The sequence below is a fragment of the Pyxicephalus adspersus genome, chromosome 11, assembly GCF_032062135.1.
Source record: "Pyxicephalus adspersus chromosome 11, UCB_Pads_2.0, whole genome shotgun sequence".
Classification (NCBI taxonomy): domain Eukaryota; kingdom Metazoa; phylum Chordata; class Amphibia; order Anura; family Pyxicephalidae; genus Pyxicephalus; species Pyxicephalus adspersus.
The window spans coordinates 56,551,822-56,572,819 of record NC_092868.1 but is presented as its reverse complement, the minus strand read 5'-3'; the positions used below and the strand labels follow the sequence as shown (position 1 = coordinate 56,572,819).

General features: G+C 42.2%; 1 protein-coding gene across 2 annotated transcripts; it reads right to left on the bottom strand.

Moving 5' to 3' along the window:
• Positions 1 to 159: 159 nt before the first annotated feature.
• On the bottom strand, positions 160 to 20,957 carry CLCN6 (chloride voltage-gated channel 6). 2 transcript variants are annotated; one of them, XM_072425806.1, is made up of 23 exons: positions 20,800 to 20,957; positions 20,084 to 20,143; positions 19,863 to 19,928; positions 18,997 to 19,062; positions 18,083 to 18,149; positions 16,169 to 16,275; positions 15,441 to 15,567; positions 14,802 to 14,869; positions 14,266 to 14,324; positions 14,041 to 14,173; positions 12,931 to 13,044; positions 12,311 to 12,477; positions 11,090 to 11,216; positions 10,551 to 10,680; positions 10,314 to 10,467; positions 10,079 to 10,238; positions 9,674 to 9,780; positions 8,735 to 8,921; positions 7,841 to 7,998; positions 7,424 to 7,580; positions 6,599 to 6,706; positions 5,906 to 6,031; positions 160 to 5,444 (listed from the first exon to the last, which is right to left on the bottom strand). In XM_072425806.1, the coding sequence occupies exons 1-23, from the start codon at positions 20,872 to 20,874 to the stop codon at positions 5,364 to 5,366; spliced, it is 2,604 nt and encodes an 867-aa protein (XP_072281907.1). In that variant the 5' UTR covers positions 20,875 to 20,957; the 3' UTR covers positions 160 to 5,363. The 2 variants fall into 2 exon arrangements, with proteins under 2 accessions (XP_072281907.1, XP_072281906.1); XM_072425805.1 differs by having other exon boundaries at positions 20,711 to 20,809.
• Between the last annotated feature and the right edge of the window lie 41 nt (positions 20,958 to 20,998).

Below are 20,998 nucleotides of genomic sequence, written 5' to 3'. Positions count from 1 at the left end.
AGAATGTAACAGGAAGAGCTGGAATGCACAATGATGGCCTGGCCCACAATTACGGCTCGGGACTACACAAAGGTCGGGGCAGAAATTTTGTCAGAAAGACTATCAAATATATAAAAGAGATAAAAACTTTGATGAGGAAGAAAGAAAAAGTCACAAAAATTTAATATTTAAGTTTTATTGAGATGTTCGGACACTAAAAATCGCCGAAGCAAAAATTAAATACGTTAAAATAAAGAAAAACACAAATTTATGTACAATGAGGAATGATGGACGGGGGATACGCAGTGCAAATCAGTATGGGAATTATTTATGATGTGACGTCAGAGGTGAGGCAATGCCCAATTACCACGCTGCACCCTTCATTCATACAGGAACTGACATTTCTGTTAAAGTGTACCTGTCACCTAAACACAAATAATATCCAGAAGGCTGCAGCCTAAGGGCCCCATACACATTGTCTGTCCTGAGGCACCATGAATGATGAAAAAACATCCATGCAGTATTTTTGCTGTGCAGCTCACCACACATGGTAGTATGTTACCATACATTATGGTACGATGCAACACAACTGTGTCACATGCCATTAACAGTGGGTACATGAAATGCGATAAGGCATGCATTCACGGATGCAAATGGGCCCTGAGTGATGCCACCAGGTTCCAAGGGGACATTGCATCTGGATGGGGTTTCAGATACGCCAAGACTAATCAGCTTCCGGAACAGCTGGGCTTGTTTTCATAGATTTCCAGGTGCCCAGTTTTGGGGTCCTCTTCATCTAGTGGGCATGTAGGCTGCTGAACACACGAGAAGCTGCTAATATCACCATTGCTTCCCTCTATAGAAATCTCTCTTGTATAGCAGCCACCCCATCCAACAATGGCAACAGGATCCAAAGACATTTCAAGCTTGGACAATGGGAGAACAAAAGCAGAACTGAGGTTCCTGTAGGAAACATGGGAACGTCAAACACCCCGAACCTCAAGGGAATAAGGCAGTGCGCAGAAACACAATCTTACAGGGTTTGGGGTTCTCAGCTTTCCCAGGTTCCTTCAAGAAGCTCAAGTGCACCAACCTTTACCAAGGTGAGCACATAAGAAGGGGAGTATTGGAAATGGTGCCCATGGCACTAGAAGAGGGATCAAACCAAGATTTCTGATTGGTCCAGAATATATAAGAATATTCCTCTCCTCTCTTACAACTTCACTGATGAAGTGGGACTGGTGAGCTCCCATTACATCATCCTGGCATGGCCAATCAAGATGGCCGAAGATCACCTACATGAAGAAGAAAGATGGCGGCGCGCTGTGATGGAACAGGGATAGGCGAGTTTAGCTCCGCTTTAAGAAATCTGCAGTTTCCTGCTAAGAGTTCCAGTTTCTTACACAAAGACAAACCATATGAATCAAATGGAAGAGAATTATCCCCATGGCACCTGCACGAAATCTGCGTCTTCCATGTCAGCGCTACTGACAGGCGCTATCATGGATCCCATTCACTATTCTGAGTCGTAGAATGTTCAATAAACTGTCCTAGGCATATTTCAGCCCTTTAGCAATCTTTGCCCCTTAACGAGCGATTCGCCTGGTAAAGTTGATCAATGACGGACGATTCGTTTAACTAAAAACTTTTCTGGCAGCTCTGAAGACTTTTTGTTCACTTTTTCCCTCGCAGTCTGAAGCTCGCTAAACATGATGGCGACATCTAAAATTACAGCTTTCCTAATAACGATGTGAAAGACAAATGGTGGTGCGTGGCATGATTACAAAGTCAGCATAACCCATTTCACTGACATTTTAGCAAAAATACATTTTTCTGGCATCGAGAGAAAGCATCAGTCTCATTTCCTTGCATAATATTTCATGAATGCCTTGCGGGTATTAAAAAGAAAAAAATGAACATTACAAAAAAACACGCATTCAACAAGCAGGGGTATTTCATCATAAATTAAAGAGCACCTGTCACTAAAGGTCCCTGTTTTGTTGGCTGAACAGTTATTCTTGTAAAGCAGTATTCTACCCAGAAATTTTCTTAAGCTGGGTGGGAAGAAGCTGTAGGTGGGTGGCAGCTTTGTCACATGTCTTGTGACCTAAATTTTCAGTAAACAGCCTGGTGGTTACTGAAAAGTACTGGGTGGTGCACCCGGCTAAAAGTGGCTGGGGAGAACACTCTAAGGAAAGAATGGCACCAGTTCAGGAGTGACGTCATCAGTGTCTAATGAATAGATAGGATGTAATCTCAAGCCAACAAAACATTGTCTACACACAAGTGACAGGTGCACTTAAGGGAAGCAGCTCATTTCCGACTCCTTGACATTAACAATTGCCTTTAGCACAAGTGAGGTAAGGGCCCATTTTCACAGATCTCTCACTGGTGTTGGTGTTCTCACTGGAAAGATCTTCCTTCAAGTCACAATACCAAATGACGAAAGCCTAGTCTGTTAACAATCTCAGTCCCGGCCTCAACATACATCGCCTTGCACTCTGTGGTCCAGTAATTATATTGTACTTGAAGCTTTTTCTGAACATACGTCTCATCAAACCACATCCAGATTTCTTAGACACCCGAATATGGTCAATTATCTGCTCCCAGTTTAACCCAGACATTGATCAGGACCAAGAAAAAAGCCATAAATAGTGACAAAACGAGGGTTCCAGGTAGAAATTCTGGCCATAACATGATGCTTACTCTTATAGTGTTTGCATGGTTTTCCCCCCACGGGGCTGCAACTCCCTGCATATTGGTCTGATCTTGAAGGCTAAGCAGGGTTGAGCCTGGATAGTCCTTGGAAGAGAGGCCACCTAAAAATTCTAGGTGCTAAAAGCTTTGCATTTGGAGTCCTTTAGGAGCAAAGTAAATCCTAGTAATGACATGAAGACTAGGAACCACTATGAGAAGATCTCGCCAACAAATACATTGGCAGTGTTGAACCCAGAAATTTTTAAGTTGGGTGGAAAGAAATTGTAGGTGGGTGGCAGCCCCTGTATTGTGACCTAACTCATCAGTAACCACCCAAAAACAGCCGGGTGGTTACTGAAAATTCCAGGTGGTGTGCCTAGTTAAAAGGGGCCAGGAAGAACGCTGCATTGGGAGCTAAAAACTTGAAGATCTCATTGCCTGCACTATGCACCTACAGAACAAGCTGGCTCCTTTGTAGCTTTAACATTCCCCACTCTCAACCAATTTGTGAGGTCAGGTACGGATACTGGATGAGAAGACCTGGCTCAAAACGTTCCAATTCTTCAAAAAGGTGTTCAGTAGGGTCAAAGTCAGAACTTTGTGCAGGACATTTAGGAATGCTTTTCTGCTTCGAGGGCCATTCCCTTCACGGTGGGGATAAGGGGTGGGGATACTACCCCGAATGCCCCAATTAATGTTTAGAAAGCCAATATATCATCACTGAAAGTCTACCCTGAACAAAACTTTTTCCCCCCCATTTTTGAGTTGGTTAGACCTTCTTTGTGACATTTACAGCCCCCTCTCCCAATCTTTCACCTTCACTGAGGTCACAGTGACCCTATTTCCCCTCTTCTTGTGTCAGAAAAAGAGAAGAAATCCCAGCAATGGATCAAAGATAAATACCCTGAGATGAGGATCTGACCTCTACTCGCTCCAATAATGCTATAAAACAAATGTTTTGGCTGGAGTTGGGTTTGCAAATGTAGTCCAAACACAAAGCAAAGCTCAACCAGGAAACTTTTTCAAGCCCCTATATTGTGATCTAACTCATCAGTAACCACTCCAAAAACAGCTGGGTGGTTGCTGAAAAGTGCCGGGTGGTATGCCCAGCTAAAAGGGGTCGAACAGTGCAAAGCTTCATCCTAAAGCAACCTTTCTCAACCCTTTTTACCCCTAAGAAACCCCTAAAATTTTTTCAAATCTCAGGTAACTCCTGCTAAAATTATTTCATTGGTGGTCAGCGGGAAGAAGCCCTTATACAACTGCTAAAAAGATCATTGGTGCCATTCTGTTGTTCTGCCAGGAGACGTCAGTCCTGGAACTATGAAAACCCCATCAGATGGACGTCAACCTGCCACAGAATCTTTAATAGTAGTTACCACGGCTGGGAACTGCTGGAAGTCTGGACGGATGGAATATCATTCTGGAAGGACAGATATCATTCGACTTTTATGTATTTCCACTCTGTAACCCTTAAATAAAGCAGCCGTTTGTCTTCTAATGGAAGTAGATGGAATGCTTGTTTGGAATGCCCAAATATCATGATGACAAAAAAAAGAAAAGACTTAAAAATAAAAAAACAGAAGTGACTGCCCCTGTGAAGGAAGCCATTTTGTAGGATGGGCAGAAATCCCCACAAATAAGGCTTTCCTTTAGTACCATCCTTGAAAGCCTTTTCTCTGTATTCATTGGAAAACACAGCAGAGATCTATAGTTTGTAACTGATGGGTTATAGCGCCACCTGCAGGAAAAGGATACCAGGCACCAACTAAATGCCCTCAGGGTGAGCAATATCCATCCGCTAAAGACATATCTAGTTAGCAGTAAGCAAGAAGAGAAAAAAGAAAAAAAAACTAGCAGAGGGAGAGTTGTGTTCTTGAAGCGGCTTATATGGGGGAATATAGGCGTTTATTAGCAGACTGGGAAGCAACAATGACCTACAGATATTATGGTTGTCACCCAGCTAGCAGCAAAGTAAAGAAGGAAAAAAGAATGCCCTCTAGCACACAAAACAAGACATAAGAATCCAAGGTAGCACTTGACATTAGTATGTAGGTTGGTCACTGCCCCAAAAGCTGTATTTGGATCCTTCACTTTCTTTGCCTGTAGGTGGCGCTGTAACCCCGGTGTTAAGATTTGAAGATCTCTGCTGCGTCCCTTTCTGAACAGAAGAGAAATGAAAATCTGTTTGCAAGGAAGCAATGATGTTGTGCAATTACCGGCTGGAGTTTACACCAGAGATTCCCAGCAAATGGATGGAAATATACAGGACGAGCTCACAACACAAATGGCTACCCATGGACAGTGACGGCTTCTTTAACTTTCAGCCTGTATTGGCTCAAAGACTAGGCCTACCAGCGGCTCTTCCAGACGGACAAAAAACCAATAAGACGAAGACCTACATAAAACACACAGAAAACGTTACATTTACAGTCCAACTGGTCCCTCGGAATACTTTTGTTCTCATGCAGCCTCTTTGTAGGACAAAAAGCAGCAGATACTGATAAAGAAAGCTGGGGAGGTAACCAGCAGAGAAAGGAGAGCTCGGCATTGCAGACGTTAACATGAATCCATCTTTAGCAGGGTGGAGCCCCATTATGAGGCCTTAAAAAGCTTAATCATCCATTTTGGGGCAACTGCCGTGGTTAAGCTCTGCAAAGAGTTCAAAGGTCACAGGGACGGCAGGATCAGGAGGTCATATAGTGCTGCCTGAGGCGAGCTTGCAGGAACTCATGCGTTAAGTTGTGCCTTGTAATTATGCCAACAATCTAAAAAGCAAAGAATTAGAAATCTATTAATAACAATGCTCAGAAGTCATTCACATTTAGGTGTTTGCTGCCATCTGCTGTTTGTAACAAAGAACACCAAACCTGGAGGAAATGTGCTACAGATCAGCGGCCGCCAAGGTCTACGAGAACATTTTAGTGGTCCATGGTCCATGGCCAGAGCCATGTCCCCATATGTCCCCCTAGTGCATCACAGGCTCAGGACACAACCTGCCCACTCTCTTCCCATCGAAGGCTCAGACCAGCAATAGGGGAGTGGGTGGGTTCTGACATCATGACATCATCATGACATCATCCTCTTTGAGTGACACCCGGCTCCCCACACATGCACGGTCTGGAGCCGATAACTTTAGTGGTCCATGGGTCCAAAAAGGTTGGCGACCACTGCTACATATCACATGATGGTGTTACAGTAATAAAATAAATCAGATTTTTGTTCTTACCTCTCCTACGGCATTGACCACAGGGAGATGCCTGAGTCCCATGGTTCTGAAGAGGTTGAAGACCTGTGAGACGTGGGTGTTGGGTGACACTGTAAAAGGACTCGGGTTCATGTAAGGAGTGACATCCTGAAATAGAGAGAAAGCATTTAAAGAATTCTGATTTACAATGGGCAGTGCGGAAAGAAGCAAATACCCGAGCTAGGACACAGCAGAACATAACAGGGTTTCTATATTTACCATAAAATCCTTTTATTAGGAATTTGAGGGATACAGAAAGTCTTACAGAGTATTAAAGTGGAACTATACTTTAATAATAATAACATAATAATATGTCAACCTCGTCCCTGTTTAAGCTCCAAACTGCATTGATTTAGAGCTTACACAGGGCTTCTCCTCCTCTATTCCAGGGGCAAATGGAGCAAAGGAGTGAAGGGATAACTCCAATCCATATCCCCCTCCTATTATGTGCTACTTCCCCCTACTCTTGGATTGTAAGGGCAGGGTCCTCTCCTCCTCCTGTGTCACTGTCAGTATCTGTCTGTCATTTACAACCTCTATTTAATGTACAGCGCTGCGTAATATGTTGGTTCTATAAATAACCTGTTTATTAACAATAATAAGAGATGTTTATGTAGCTGAGGGAGTCAACCCTAAAAAGATGTAAAAGATTTCTGTTCTGCTTCTTCTACTCACCACAATCATCCGCGGATTGAGCAGCGTTAGATTGACGTCATGAATGTCGGGGTAACGCGGGTAATCTTCCAACATCTCTGCATGTGTCAAGCGGGGTTGGCTAGCACTCTGAAACAAAATATAGAATAAAAAAAAAAGTTTTCTCTCATCAGATCAGCTGATTACGGTTGCAAAGCCTAAATTTACTGATTTTTAGCTCTGACATCATTCACTGCAGTCTGTAGTCATCAAGGAAAGAGAGGGGATTGATAGCTAAATGGTCTGAAGTATGTTTCATAAATTCAGATTATACATACCCATTGAAGAATATATATTTAGTACAAAGACATAGATTGGTTTTATTATGATTACCACTATCTCAACACCCATTAGTAGAATAGGTTGAAGTGGCCAAGCTAGGAAACAAATAGCTCAAAGTAGTAAATTTTGTAGCAGAGTAGGTAGATTGATAATTGAATGTCTCATAATCCAACACTTTACGCCTAGCAGCTTCCTCAGGGGTTGGGGATAATAATAGCTTCCCAGTTGTGTAAGGTACAACTGTTGGACAAAAACCTCAATGGTTGTTTACTAGAAATCCTGTCTATCAAGTTAGTAAAGAAAAAAATTTTTAAAACTTAATGCTAAAAACCCTTGAATGCCACTAATGAACCCTTATAAGGAAGCAGTGAGAAGGAAATTGAAAACAAATGAATTTCCTGACACTATTATGTTTGACATTGAAACATTAAAACCCAAATTAACCTAAAAAAAAAAAGTACCATAAGAAGGATGGATACAGATTTAAAGAGCAGGGAATAAAGTGGAGGACTTCCCAGCACTTACGGACTGCGTTTCGGCATAGCAGACACCCCGGACTAGTAAGGTCACAAGCTGGGAACGCAGAATGAGCCCGTGGAAAGTCAGAGGGCGGAAGCGTTCCTCCATGGTCCACTCCTCACTGGGTGATTGGTCTGGGTACAGGTTAGGGTAAGGGGTGTATCTGTAACATGACAAAGACATGTAAAAGACATGACACCTAAATCTTAAAACCAATCTAGAACACAAGGCATGCCTCTGATTGGTAGAAAACTAAAGAAGCGGGGCAGACAAGTCCAGTCACTCTAATAATGAGTGCCAGTGACTGGTCTTTATTACTTGTCTTTATTATTATAAACTCCTGCACGCATCTGGAAGAAATACACAAATCTTATAAAGATTCAAATCTTTTATTCAGACAAATTTTATTTTTTCAGTTCTTACCTTCGCTCCAACATTTGCTGCAGCATGTCCTCCTTCTCAGAAGCTTCTTCTGCCGCCACGTGGTCGTCACACATATTGCGTAGTTCACTGGAAGGATAAGACTTCATAGACTGACTCCTCTTCCGCTGCTCCCCAGCTCGAGTTAGGATGCTGGATTTCTGTATAGAGAAGACAAGGAATTATTTTTCATTACATCAGCGTTTTTCCAAACCTGTCCGTGAGCTCTGCTAGAAGTGCGTAATTCACAGGTAACCTTACCAGTGCACGGGCGTCTTGGCAATGGGACGGTCATAGACGTGTGCAACATATGAGTGATCTGTTAGGATTTGAGTAGTCAAATACTGCATTATATTGAAGCTGACACACAGAATAACCACACAGATGAAATTTACCAATGTGAACTATTTTATATGTCAGAATTCTGCCACCTTTGTGATTGAAATACTTCTGCAAGATTGTAAGCTCTCCTGCTCAGGGTCCTCTCCTCCTCCTGTGTCTGTATCTGTCAGTCATTTGCAATTCCTATTTAATCTACAGCGCTGCGTAATATGTTGGTGCTATATAAATCCTGTTTAAAAATAATAAAAATAATATTAAAAAAAAAAATAAAGACTGACAGCTAGGAAAGGCGATACCACTTATTCTGCAGAGAGGTAAAAACATAAGTGCCGTCACCTCCCCACAGCATGCTGATTGGACAGTGAGGGAGAAGTGGTATGCTAATTAAGTCATCCATATGCTCCCACTTGCCAGCACATGTGTCATTATCATGATAGATCCAGGTACTTCTACTTGCTGAATGAAATGTTTCATAGATTTGCCTAGATATCGATTGTAAAAAATAACTTAGGAGTTCTTGTGTTGTTTTTAGACTTTTCTGTCTCATATACTAACTTTAAACTTGATGTTGTTGCTAATCAGCTGGTTTCCCTTCATGAATTCCTTTTCATTTCCACGGTTCTCGGTCACCACGGGGAAGGCATGATGGGCGGTAGTGCGCAGGATGCTGACCAGGGATTGGATGCGGGTGTGAGGGTATACGTAGGTGAGGTTGGGCTCCATGATATCGCTGGCCCTTAACCTGTGATAAGCAGACATTAATTAAAGGTAATATCCTGAAAGTGACCCTGTCCCCAGACCTTTAATTCCATCAACAATCTTCCTATATTAGATGTTTTTTTTAATATTTTTTATGCATTTTATTTACTTGTATAATCCACCATTGTGTTGAAATCCAAAGGCCCAAAGACTTCAGATGGGCCCTGATGTGATATCAGCAGCTCCAGCAGACACTGAGCTATTCCATAGTATTATCCTTTACACCCTCCCAGGCAGCTATGATTAAGTGTATTGAGGGATTTGGGGAAAGTGAAGAGCTAGGCCAGCACAGATAGAATTGGCCACTCCTAGAGGAGGACAGGGCTTACAAAGAAGGTAGGGAGGTTGTGCTAGGAAGGCCACTCTTACTGGAAGAGTCCAATTTTTCTAGAAGACCCAAATACACATTACAAGTAAAAATATAAAAATATGTAAAAGGAAAAAAAACAGCAAGCAAGCAACTATAATGCCTCTTTTACCTGTAATTTACAAGTGCTGAATGGGTCTCTTTAAGGCAATCAACCTATTATATTTTAGATTCTTTGGCCAGGAAAATGAATAGTGTCCTGTAACTGATGAAGATCATCAGCAACATTTAGGAGGTGTAAGGGGTCCCTTTCATTAGATAATTGTCACTGCTTGCCAGGCTCTTCCCATATTCTATTTTATGACAAGTTCTACTCAACCTAAATTAGGAAATAACACTTTCTTCAATCTTCTTTAGAGATCCCTTACTTGTCCATTTCCTCTTCTGTCTCCCACTCCAGCAGAGGAACGCCCCTCAGTCCTATATGAACGTCATAAATTCCTTTATTGAAGAAGTCACCGGTCCACTTCGCAACCTATGAAGATATGAAATTGTCAGTATCTGCTTATATATCCACTCACCTGTGTATTGTGCTGGAAGTGTAGCCAAGACCGCCTGGCTATTCAAAGACAAAACGCATCTGAGCGACATGTCCCTCACACAAAGTTTTGTACAAATGACAAATCTATATTAAAAATAAAAATGGTGACCAAATATAAGACAAAGACTGTATTCAATAATTGGATTAGCATTTATCTGGTGTGCACCATTCAAGGCCCTGCCAAATGTCAATAGCATCAAATATTGGTTTTGTTCACCAAACAGCAACTCACCATTAGTGTGATCATTATGGGAAGGCCATAGGAGATCTCATTGGTCGATTCGATGAGGATGACAGTAAGACTGATGGTCATTCTGACCACTCCCCCGAGGAAAGCCGCAGCACCGATCAAGGCGAAGGTTCCAGAATAGATATGGGTCATTCCCAAGTAACTGAATAGAAATACAAGACGTCAGGCCTAAATGCCAAAAACCAGCCGGGAGACCACCCACTCGTGTATAGTCTACCTTTTCAGGAGGTTAGCTACCAAACGACCAAAGGCAGCTCCGCAGAGCAAGGAGGGCACAAACAGACCACTAGGCACAGAAATACCATACGTCCAGCAGGACAGGAGGAAGTACATACAGCAGAAGAAAGACAGAGTGACGGGGCTGAAAGTGCCTGGAACACAAGAGAGGAGGACCTTCACCTAACCATTGCAGGCAGCCTGACGGCCAATACTAATACTGTACCGGAATACTGACCTTCCTGATGGAAAAGCTGCAGGATGGCAGACTCCTGAGGGTTGAAGAGGAGGGTGGCCATGTCATTGTAGGTACCGTTGGGACAAAAGAAGGTCTTAATGCTGGAATTGACTTCATCGGATGTGGTGACCTGAAGAAAGATGACAAATCAAGTGACTGAAACAACAGACAGCAAGCAGCAGAAATGGATACAAAAGGTTCAATGAACTCTATACAGAAATTTAAATATGTGGATGGGTCCAATCACCTTTTAATGATTAGATGTGACCAGCTCATCAGTCTTTATTTGACTCCAAACAATACACTAGGTTAATGTAAATCCTAACACTTGGCTTCTCCTATTTGCTCCCTTATGGTCTGTTCCTGAGCTCCCTACCAATTGTTATCAATTACACTGTTTGCAGCTATCTCAGGACTACATAACCAAGCCCCCATGTTCTGGAGAAGAGGAAACAAAAAGGTAGTCCTCACACGCTGCTCGTCCACATAAAAAAAACAGTTGGGTATTTGGAAGCGTGTTAGTATAAGATACATGGTACCTGCATAGAGATGGTGCTGTTGTCCCAGTCTGTTGGAGAAGAAAGTTTTCGGCATTCTCCCAGAACCATGGAGGACACAAAGATGATCACCGTAGTCACCAAGGATACCAGCAGACTCTCACAGACCCTGAAACACATAAATGTATATTAGGGAACCCTTCTTTACCTAATCAGGTACTTAAATATGGCACAGACGAGACAGTCAGGGTCATAATCTGCATATTTAAACAGCCAGAACATTTGTCACTTTTGTTCTTATGAGTGGATCTGCTCCTTAAGTGAACAATTAGGGAACAGCTTTACACATTGGAGGTACCCCTCCTACCATGTGATGCCGGGCTCGGTGTTCAAGCATGCCATTGCTCCACTTCTCTTAAGCCCCAGTGATAATGGATGGCACTACTACAGTGCTCCAGGTCAATAGTAACATACTATGTATTCCTCTCAGTAGTCACCTGATAACTGGGGTGTATTTCAGGCATTTCTACACTTTAGAATTGAGCAGGTCACTTGCAAGCTGCTCTATATGCTAGATTTTTATATATTTTGCACACTACAAAGGTGATATCTTTCATAACTCCTGGTCCCTCCCTCCCAACTTCTTCAAAGGTTATCACCAAAACTTTATATTCACATATACAACCATCAAGATTTTTATATACCTTACAAGATATTTCATATGCAAAGAGCTGATCTATCTCAAGAGTATTTATGCACATATACATTATATACATATATATACCAGTTTTCTCTACGTAACTTTCAGTAACCACCCAGCTGTTTTTGGGTGGTTACTGAAGAGCTGAGTCACAATACAGGGACACCACCCACCTTCAATTCCTTCCCACCCAGCTTAAAAAAATTTCTGGGTTTAACACTGTGTATACATATATTTATTTATATTCACTTGTAATTCAATTCATTTGCAATTTACTTTATATATGTAACACGTATTGGATTTAACCCCAAACACCATCTCCCCAATGGATTCAACCAGTGCAGAATAATAAACAAAGAGTAAAATGATTCCTTTCTAACACCTCTGTGGGAAAAGCAGAAACACAAACGGTGAAATGCTCACTGATTGTGTAAGATATAGGAGAAATTCACCCGTAGCAAATATAGCATTTTGGGTGGAGATGGCCTGTGAGGGTTTTTTGTTCAATTACACTTTAATTTGCACATAGTGATGACAATCTGCATTTGTTGATGTTGATGTACCTGACAAGCTTTGGCTTTGGATGAACATTCCTCATGCGGTATTTTGCCAGCCTTTTATTTAAGCAGTTGAATGTTGCTCCCAGCAATCCCCCAAACACTCCCATAATGATGAAGAAGGCCAAGTCCACTGCAGTCCACAGGTGACATTTCTTGTCTGAATCAGAGCACTAGAAAAGACAATACAACAACATCCACAATCTAATCATGCTGTCAGGAGTGTTCATAGGGATATAAGAAGAAGAAAGTAGTATGCACTATTTATTATTATTACACAGTATTTATATAGCGCCAGCATATTACACAGCGCTGTACAAAGCCCATAGTCATGTCACTAGCTGTCCCTCAAAGGGGATCACAATCTAATGTCCCTACCATTGTCACGTCATTACCACAGTCTGGGGTCAATTTTTGAGGAGAAGCCAATTAACCTAACTGCATGTTTTAGAAATGTGGTAGGAAACCAGAGTACCCGCAGAAAACCCAAGCAAACACAGGGAGAACCTGCAAACTCCATGAATAGAGTACTGGCTGTGCAATCTCATACTGTTTATAAAAAACACAATTTGCTTTATACCTTTACCGAGACATTAAATGCAATAATTTAGTTATTAGACACTTACCTTAAACTCTCCAAAGTTTAGGAGACCAGGAACTTGGAATGAGCCCCAGCTTGAAAACAGTATCCCAGACCGGAAAAAGTTCAAAGTAAATGTTGCCGACATGGAGCAAAATAACTACAAGAGCAGAAGACAGATCAATCAAATCAATTCTGCTTTCCAAAGTGCTGAATGATATTATAAATCATGAACATATTGTCAGAGCTTTGAGGGGACACATTGGAACAGATTGTTTGGACAGAAAAAGCAAAGCAGCAGCAACAAACAAAAACATTTGAATAAATAAATGAGGGCACTGGTACTGTGAGAAGGAAATCTGCATGCCTACATCGGTACCAAGTTCCTAAAAGTACAGGGCTTGAAGCTGATCAGAGGTCTTCAGCACATGCATAGGGCAAAACCAATTCCGAACCACTAACATGGCAGCTGATCGGAGGTCTCTGGTGCATGCGCTACAGCTGATCCCAGGCCTCAGGTACACTCCCTATGGCTGATCCAAGTCCCCAGGTGTATGCGCTATGGCTGATCCAAGTCCCCAGGTGTATGTGATACGGCTGATCCAAGTCCTCGGGTGCTTGCGCTACGGCTGATTCGAGGCCTCAAGTGCATGTTCCTATGGCTGATCCAAGGTCTCTAGTACCTGCATTGGGGTTGAATATGTTTTGTGTGTGCACCAGTTAATTTTTGCACTACTTTTGCTGTACTATTCATGACAAATGTACCTCGTTATAAATATTAATACATTGAACTAGAAGCACAACTATGAGTAAAATAATAAAACTAAGCCTACAATTTGTTCATGTTTTTCCCCGGCACATTGAGTATCTAATGCTTGACATGTTTGAAAGGTTGCTGACCCCTATGTAGGGTTGTTAACACAAGGCAGGTAAGTGAATATTGCTGCTGTGTATAACCTAGATATATGTGTATAACCGAAACCAACTTTCCAACCCAGTGCAGAGCAACAGTTTCACTAAACAATTATGTGTACCGAGCTAGTTGGCTTCTTGCCTCATTTGGCAGTGTTTACCTAGTGTCAGGATACCAAGCTGCCAAGCTTCCCTATTTCACAGCCATCATACAGAGTCAACAAAATAATTGAGGCACACTCACCACTTTCCAGGTCAACGCCTGATTCCAGAATGATGACCCTTCTTCTAAACTAAAGAGTGTACCACCAATAGGGGCTCCAAAGGCAGCTGCCACCCCTGCCGCTGCTCCAGCGGAAACAAAGTCCCTTTTGTCCCTATAGAAGAGAACAAGAGGTAACTTAGAATGGGAAGCCAAATCCAGTATAGTTGCATATACAATTAATATATTTTTGTCCATTGTCCGTACCTGTCACTGCGAAAATACGGAAAGTTAAAGCGAATTTTCTGGAATGAAATACTCTGGAACTGGAAGAGAGAAATCAGAATTAAGGTTAAGCAGTGTTTTATGCATCTACAGAGGTGCAGCACAAATCCTGGTCTCTATACATTCCTATTGTTACCCTTATTGAGAAATGCTACATAACAAATATTCCTGAATGTCACCATTTATTTTTCGATAGTTGGTAGGAAAAAGACCTGTTTTGTGTCAGGGGCAGACTGAGCTCTGCATATGGACAGTTTTCATGTGGCAGTCAGCATATAACATCTTCTATTCAACACAAGTTTTAAATAAGGATAAAGACTTGTAATTAACAACCAATCATCATCCAAACGTTACTTTTCAAGAACAGAAATTAAAAAAAGGATGGTGGTATTGGAAACAGTAGTTCACCTTTCATAAACTTTGATATATAAACTTGGTATCAGGGTGTATCATAAAGGAGATGCCAATTTTACACGGAGTGGGATAATACCAGGGAGGGAAGAGCCCCTTCTACTTACCTGCGGAAGCCCAGCACCAACAACAGCCCCACTGTGAATCATTGGTCCTTCTTTACCAACAAAGAGGCCTGTAAATGTAAAAAACAAAATGGAATGTCACATAACTTATCCTGGAATAAGTAAGGTATTAAACTCAAAATTATCTGACTTCTATTGGTAAAGGTATTATCTTTACTTGTTTAGCTGTGACTCCTAAGGTTGGGTAGGTGGCCAATGACCAAAACTAAAGCTGCTCCGGTTCAAGAACCCACCATCAATTCAGAGTTGTCCCTTGCAGTACCTCTTCTCTGTCAAAAGATATCTCCAGCTTAAACCAAAAGACTAAGGACAGACTGTAATTGCAGGGGTAATGGACCTATTCTCATTATAGTGACCTGCACTAACAGTGGGCTGATGTAAAGAGTAAAGAGGGCATCATACCAGCGCCGCCCATCAAGGACGACTGAAAGTTTACAATGAAAGAGCATATAATATTGCTAGGGGGAGGAGGCATTGAGAAGATGGGGTCCATTGAATATATTAGAATCTAATACTCAAGGACCCGAAAGAGCACTGGAAACCTCCAAAATAATTCCATTTCTCAACAGAATGTTAATAGATATTAGTTTTCTTGTGCAGTACACCACTGGGTGGTCTTACCTCCAGAAACACCAAACAGAACCCCCAGGGCCTTGCAGACAAGTGTTCTAAGACGGACAACACCTGGGACCTTCACCCCATTCAGGTAACATTTAATCTCGGGAATCCCAGATCCAGCAGCTACAGGCTATGTAAACAAGATCAGATATCATTGTGAGGTGAAAGATAACTTTAGGTCAAACAACAAAGCCAAAACCTATTACAAAAATATATCAGCTGGTATTTCCTGCAAGCCAGTGATGAGAACAGAAAATCCTTCAGGGCAGAATAAAATGTTCTAACAATAGAAAAGCCAGTCCCTGAGGTTTGAGATGGTTGTGTGGGATCTCAGACCTGAAAACAGCAGAATGATGAACAATGATAAAAATTCTATCAAGGCCACAGGGTTTTTATATTTCATAGTGACCCCCCTCCTATTGTATGATACTTCCCCCACCTCCTAGGTTGTGAGCTCTTCTGGGCAGGTTCCTATCCTCTTGGGTCACTGTCTGTATCTGTCTGTCATTTGAAGCCCCTATTTAATGTACAGTGCTGCGTAATATGTTGGTGCTATATAAATACTGTGGTGGTGGGTGGGTTGGCAAAGCACCTATGAAAACCTGATTTATGCAGGCACTGCCATACCTATCTTTTAGCCTTGGCTTTAGAAGAAGATTTTTTTAATTCAAGGAGAAAACAGAAATAAAATGACATTGCAATACATCGAGCCACTGCAGGGCAGCCATTACCTGGATAAGAACAAAGAGTGTGGCTATGAAGGCAAAGGTCATGTTGAATCCCAGGAGTTCCAGCATTGACAAAGCCAGACATCCCCGATCTGTGCAATCCACAACAGCTGTCATTTGGTCAAGGAAAACAAAAAACAACATGGCATCCTTAAAAACACATAACTCACCTATGGAGACCCATCATCATCATCCTAGCTTGGTGCTGGTTTACCACTCACAAAGGATGGTAAAGGAGGGCAACATACACACAGGAAGATCATGTTTTTGGCTGGTCAGTCATGGAATAAAACCATCTAGAGCAAATGATTCCACCAACTTTTTAATATAGAACCAGCTCTAAAACAGAGGCCTATGGTGGTATAGGGAGTCCAGCATCTACTCATGCCATATATGCCATCCAGATCTCTCTATATAAAGATGTCCAGGTTTAGTACACACAAGGGTTAGTTTCTTTCCTAAGCTCTCTCTGCCCTTGAATCCTGAAGTTGAAGGAGTACTTTAGGCACCCATAAATGTATGATACTTCCCCCACCTGCTAGATAGTAAGCTCTTCGGGTCAGGGTCCTCTCCCCCTCCTTTGTCATTGTCTGTATCTGTACATCATTTGAAATTGGTGCTATATAAACACTGTTTATTAATAATATTAATAATAATTTAGGCAAACCCATCTACAACCCTCAAGTTACACTCATTAAGGAATAAGCAATGCCAAGAACCGATTCTAATAATTGCAGTGAACTAATTAGAAATACCTTTTTGGCAGTCAGGTCACATAACCTATCTTCTTGTTCTTCACCCTGCGATGTGCAGGAGGGACTAAGCTTCTAAGCTATTTCTTTATATAAACCTTATGCTGCCCTTGGTCATCTACAAAAAACAACTATGCCACAAGACACGTGATGATCCTTTATCTGACTCAATCCAGCCATAGAGGGTTTGCATAGATCTGCATAGTCCTGTCTTCTGCCCTGTGCCTTTAATTACTGACCTGAACCCCCCCCCCCCCCCTCCCAGGCATGCATTAATATGTAAAATACGGAAACCATTGGGCATTGCCATTGCAAAGTTGTTTCCACCAAGAATAAGATATAGAAGCTGCAGGCAGGTACTACACTGGGGACTTTCTCTTAAAGGAAACTTTTTTAATTAAACAATCAGCCAGTTATCATAATAAAGCTAAACTTTGCTTTTAATAATAAACCCTTGCAGCAGCTTAAGTTTTGGGGTAAAATTAATAAGACGTTATGCATGCCTTACCCCTCACTCCCTGCAGCCTACTGCCTTAACTATAATGCTCTGGGTGTCCAGACATACAATGCAGAACTTTTGATTTGATGACATCAAAAGGCCTGCGACTGACAAAGGGGAAGAGACTTTTGGGGCAGTAATTGCACAGCATGGTGGAAGTCAGCAGAAATCAGTTGGAAGGTAAGTATTCCAGCTTACACCTCTACTCATTTAATCTTTTTGGCGAGAAGGGGGGGGGGGGGGGGTTAAGGGAAATTGTTGGCTGCATGGGATTTAAAATGTGATTGAGGAGACCTTGCATGAAAATGAAAGGTTCCATTATTTAAATCCCCCCAGCCTCACTTACACATGTAGTGTGTCCTTTACCCACATGATTAAGTTAAAAAGGTTTCTTTCTCATCATACAAAGTTATTAGGAATGTGGAAATGTCATGGCTTCCAGCCAAGTCAACCAAAGCCCTCCAGGTGTAAATGTAGAATTCTAGAACTGTACCTTTAACACACTAGCAGCATGTGGTCTTTATTCTGCATTGAGAAATATAGGGCAGAGTGCTTGAGAACAAACAGTATAAAGATCAGGCTGTGTTTATACAGCACGGAGGACGGTGAGACTGGCGAGAAATGTGTGAACACAGCAGATGACGGCCACCCACAAGGAAAGGATACAGCTCTGCACCACTCGGAACTTAAACTGAGAGAAGAGGCGCACAAAGAAATCCACAAACAGCCCGACCTGCAAAGGGATAGAGAGATTTAGTCATTATAAAATCATAGAGAAACTCACAATGTGCATTAGAAGCTGCAGATAGTCAGATAGAGCCGGACTTGTTTCCTAAATGGAGGACAACCAACATTATCCAGCACCTCCCTCCACAACCCAACTTTTCCCGTCCTTTTCTGTTCATACCCTGGATTACAGGTCTTCTAATTATGATAGCTCAGCACTTATGTGGGTGATATCTAAAGCCTATCTAGGAAGACCTATTCCTCCAGGATGACATCTACTGCCACTGCACATACCATGACATATTGTGTCCCCTTAGAAAAAAAAGCTTCACTCTGACATACCTGGACTTCCATGACTATGTACAGTTCACCCATCAAATACAAAATCTTGGATCCAATGTGGGATCAAACAGGCAGGTCGAGCTTTGCACTTGAGTACCCAGGTCTGCACACATCTGCTGGGTTTATTTTCTTTGGGTACTATTTATAAAACAGTGATACTGACATTCCCTCAAACATTCCTTAGTGGGAATCAATCAATGCTATTGAAACACATGGACCTGGAAGATTCTCACAAGAAATTGTTTGAGGGAATGTCTGATTTCTTGTTTTATAATAGAACCCTTTGTTTTATACAATGATATATACAACAGGAGGAGTAGGAGCACCCAAGACTACATGGTGGCTGGATATCATGATAACCCAGTGATTGTCCCAGCTAACACCACCCTATAACTAAACAGCAATAACTTCAATGCAGCTACATCAATATTCATGGCTTTCCTCTCCTTATTGGTTGTTTTTAGATTCGTAGTTAGAATACATTCATATACACAAAATTAGAAAATCTGTACCAGTCCGGTGCACACGCCAATAGCGAAGACCATGATCCATCGAACAGCCTCATATCGCTTAGCTTTCTGTGAAATAAAGTAAAACAGAGTGACCAATCCAAGCACAGCTCTGCATAGTAACACCAGGTATAGCAAACTGTCAGACCCAAAGGGTAACTCCACTTATATCCAATGCATTTAAAGGCTGCAGAAGAGATTATGAGCATGCAATGGTTGCATTGACTTGTTCATGTGACAACATTTACCATTTTGATGTTAGCAGGTGAAATCAGCCGTGTAGTATCTAGGTATTAAACGATCCTAAACAAGCTCATTCAATAATTTCATGCATGGTATAAAGAGGCGCTGTCACTGCACCCCTTTAGGTCTCCTGCTAGACCAGACCCCATCCCACCTCATAGCACTTCCTCATCCTTCCATAATGTCCTTGGAAAGTGACCTCCCCAGACGATGGACTGACAAATTATTAGGGACAAATGTTGCCATATAAAGCAGGGGGCGCCATCAATGGGGTTGCAAGTCCGTCTCAGGGGTGGGCTAGCAAGAAACTCGTTAGCTCTTATGTGATAATCATTTACAATATGGGGGAGATCTGCTGATCACAAAGGAGTCTCCCTCAGATCTACATCTCCCTGACTGTAATGCTTCCTTCCTTTTAGAGGTTTGTGTTGTAGGACGGCGGTGAGATTTCTGTATGGCCAAGCCAAGAATCCAGCCTCTGGATTTTTGGTGACCCAGACATTTCCCAATGGGGGTCACCATGCAAACAGAAGTTCTAACCCGGTTCCCTCTGCCCTTTTGTGTACGTCCATCCTGCATACTGAACTTACTTATCTGTAGAATTTAAAATCCGATCAGTCTTTTACCTTACGGTTGATGCTTTCCAGGACCTCCAGGTAGGGATCATTAATGCAGCGGTCATAATCCAAACTCTAAAGAACAAAGAAAAAAGGTTAACCTGACAAAGACGGGAGATGTAAAAGGATAAAATGATCACATGACTCAGATTACGGTCCCTCTAAACTCAAGAAAAGCTTCTGTGACTCATCAGAGCCAGGAAATTGAAGGATCAATACAAAAATTTCACCTCGTAATCTTTCCGGGGAAGAATCTCCTCCTCCTCCTCACGCGTTTCACCCAGAATAGTCTGAAAAAAAATTGAATTGAAGTTTTGGTAGATATGTGGTGTGATGGGTAGATATAGGGTATATTGGGTAAATATGGGGTGTGATGGGTGGATATGGAGTTTGATGGGTAAATATGGGGTGTGATGGGTGTATATGGGGTATATTGGGTAGATATGGGGCATGATGGGTATATATGGGGTATGATGGGTATGTATGGGATATAATTGGTATATATTGGGTAGACATAGGGTGTGATGGGTATATATAGGGTATGATGGGTATATATGGGGTATATTGGGTAGATATGGGGTATACTGGGTATATATGGTGTTTATTGGGTAGATATGAGGTATATTGGGTAGATATAGGGTGTGATGGGTATATATGGTGTATATTGGGTAGATATGGGTTGTGATGGGTAGATATCGGGTATATTGGGAGGATATGGGGTGTAATGGGTATATTGGGTAGATATGGGGTGTAATGGGTATATATGGGGTATATTGGGTAGATATGAGGTATATTGTGTATATAGGGGGTGTGATGGATATATAGAGGGGTAATGGATATTGATGGGGTGTACATACAGGGCTATGATTGGCTGTGATGGGTGGGTACACACAGGGGGGGATTATGGCATGCAGGGTACAATGAAGGGCGGCTGCCTCCATCTCACCAACTCCTCCGGGGTGCGGCTCTCCCTCTCCCCACAGCAGCAGCAACAACACACATCTCCCCCGCAGGCCGCCATCTTCCCGCACCCCTCAGACAGCCACCTGTCACGTGAGTCCAGCTGCCTTGTCCCCCTGGAGCCCCTCCTGGCCCTGTGTACGATCCTCTGGGTCCCGCCCACAAGGCGTCACGTGATTCCCTTT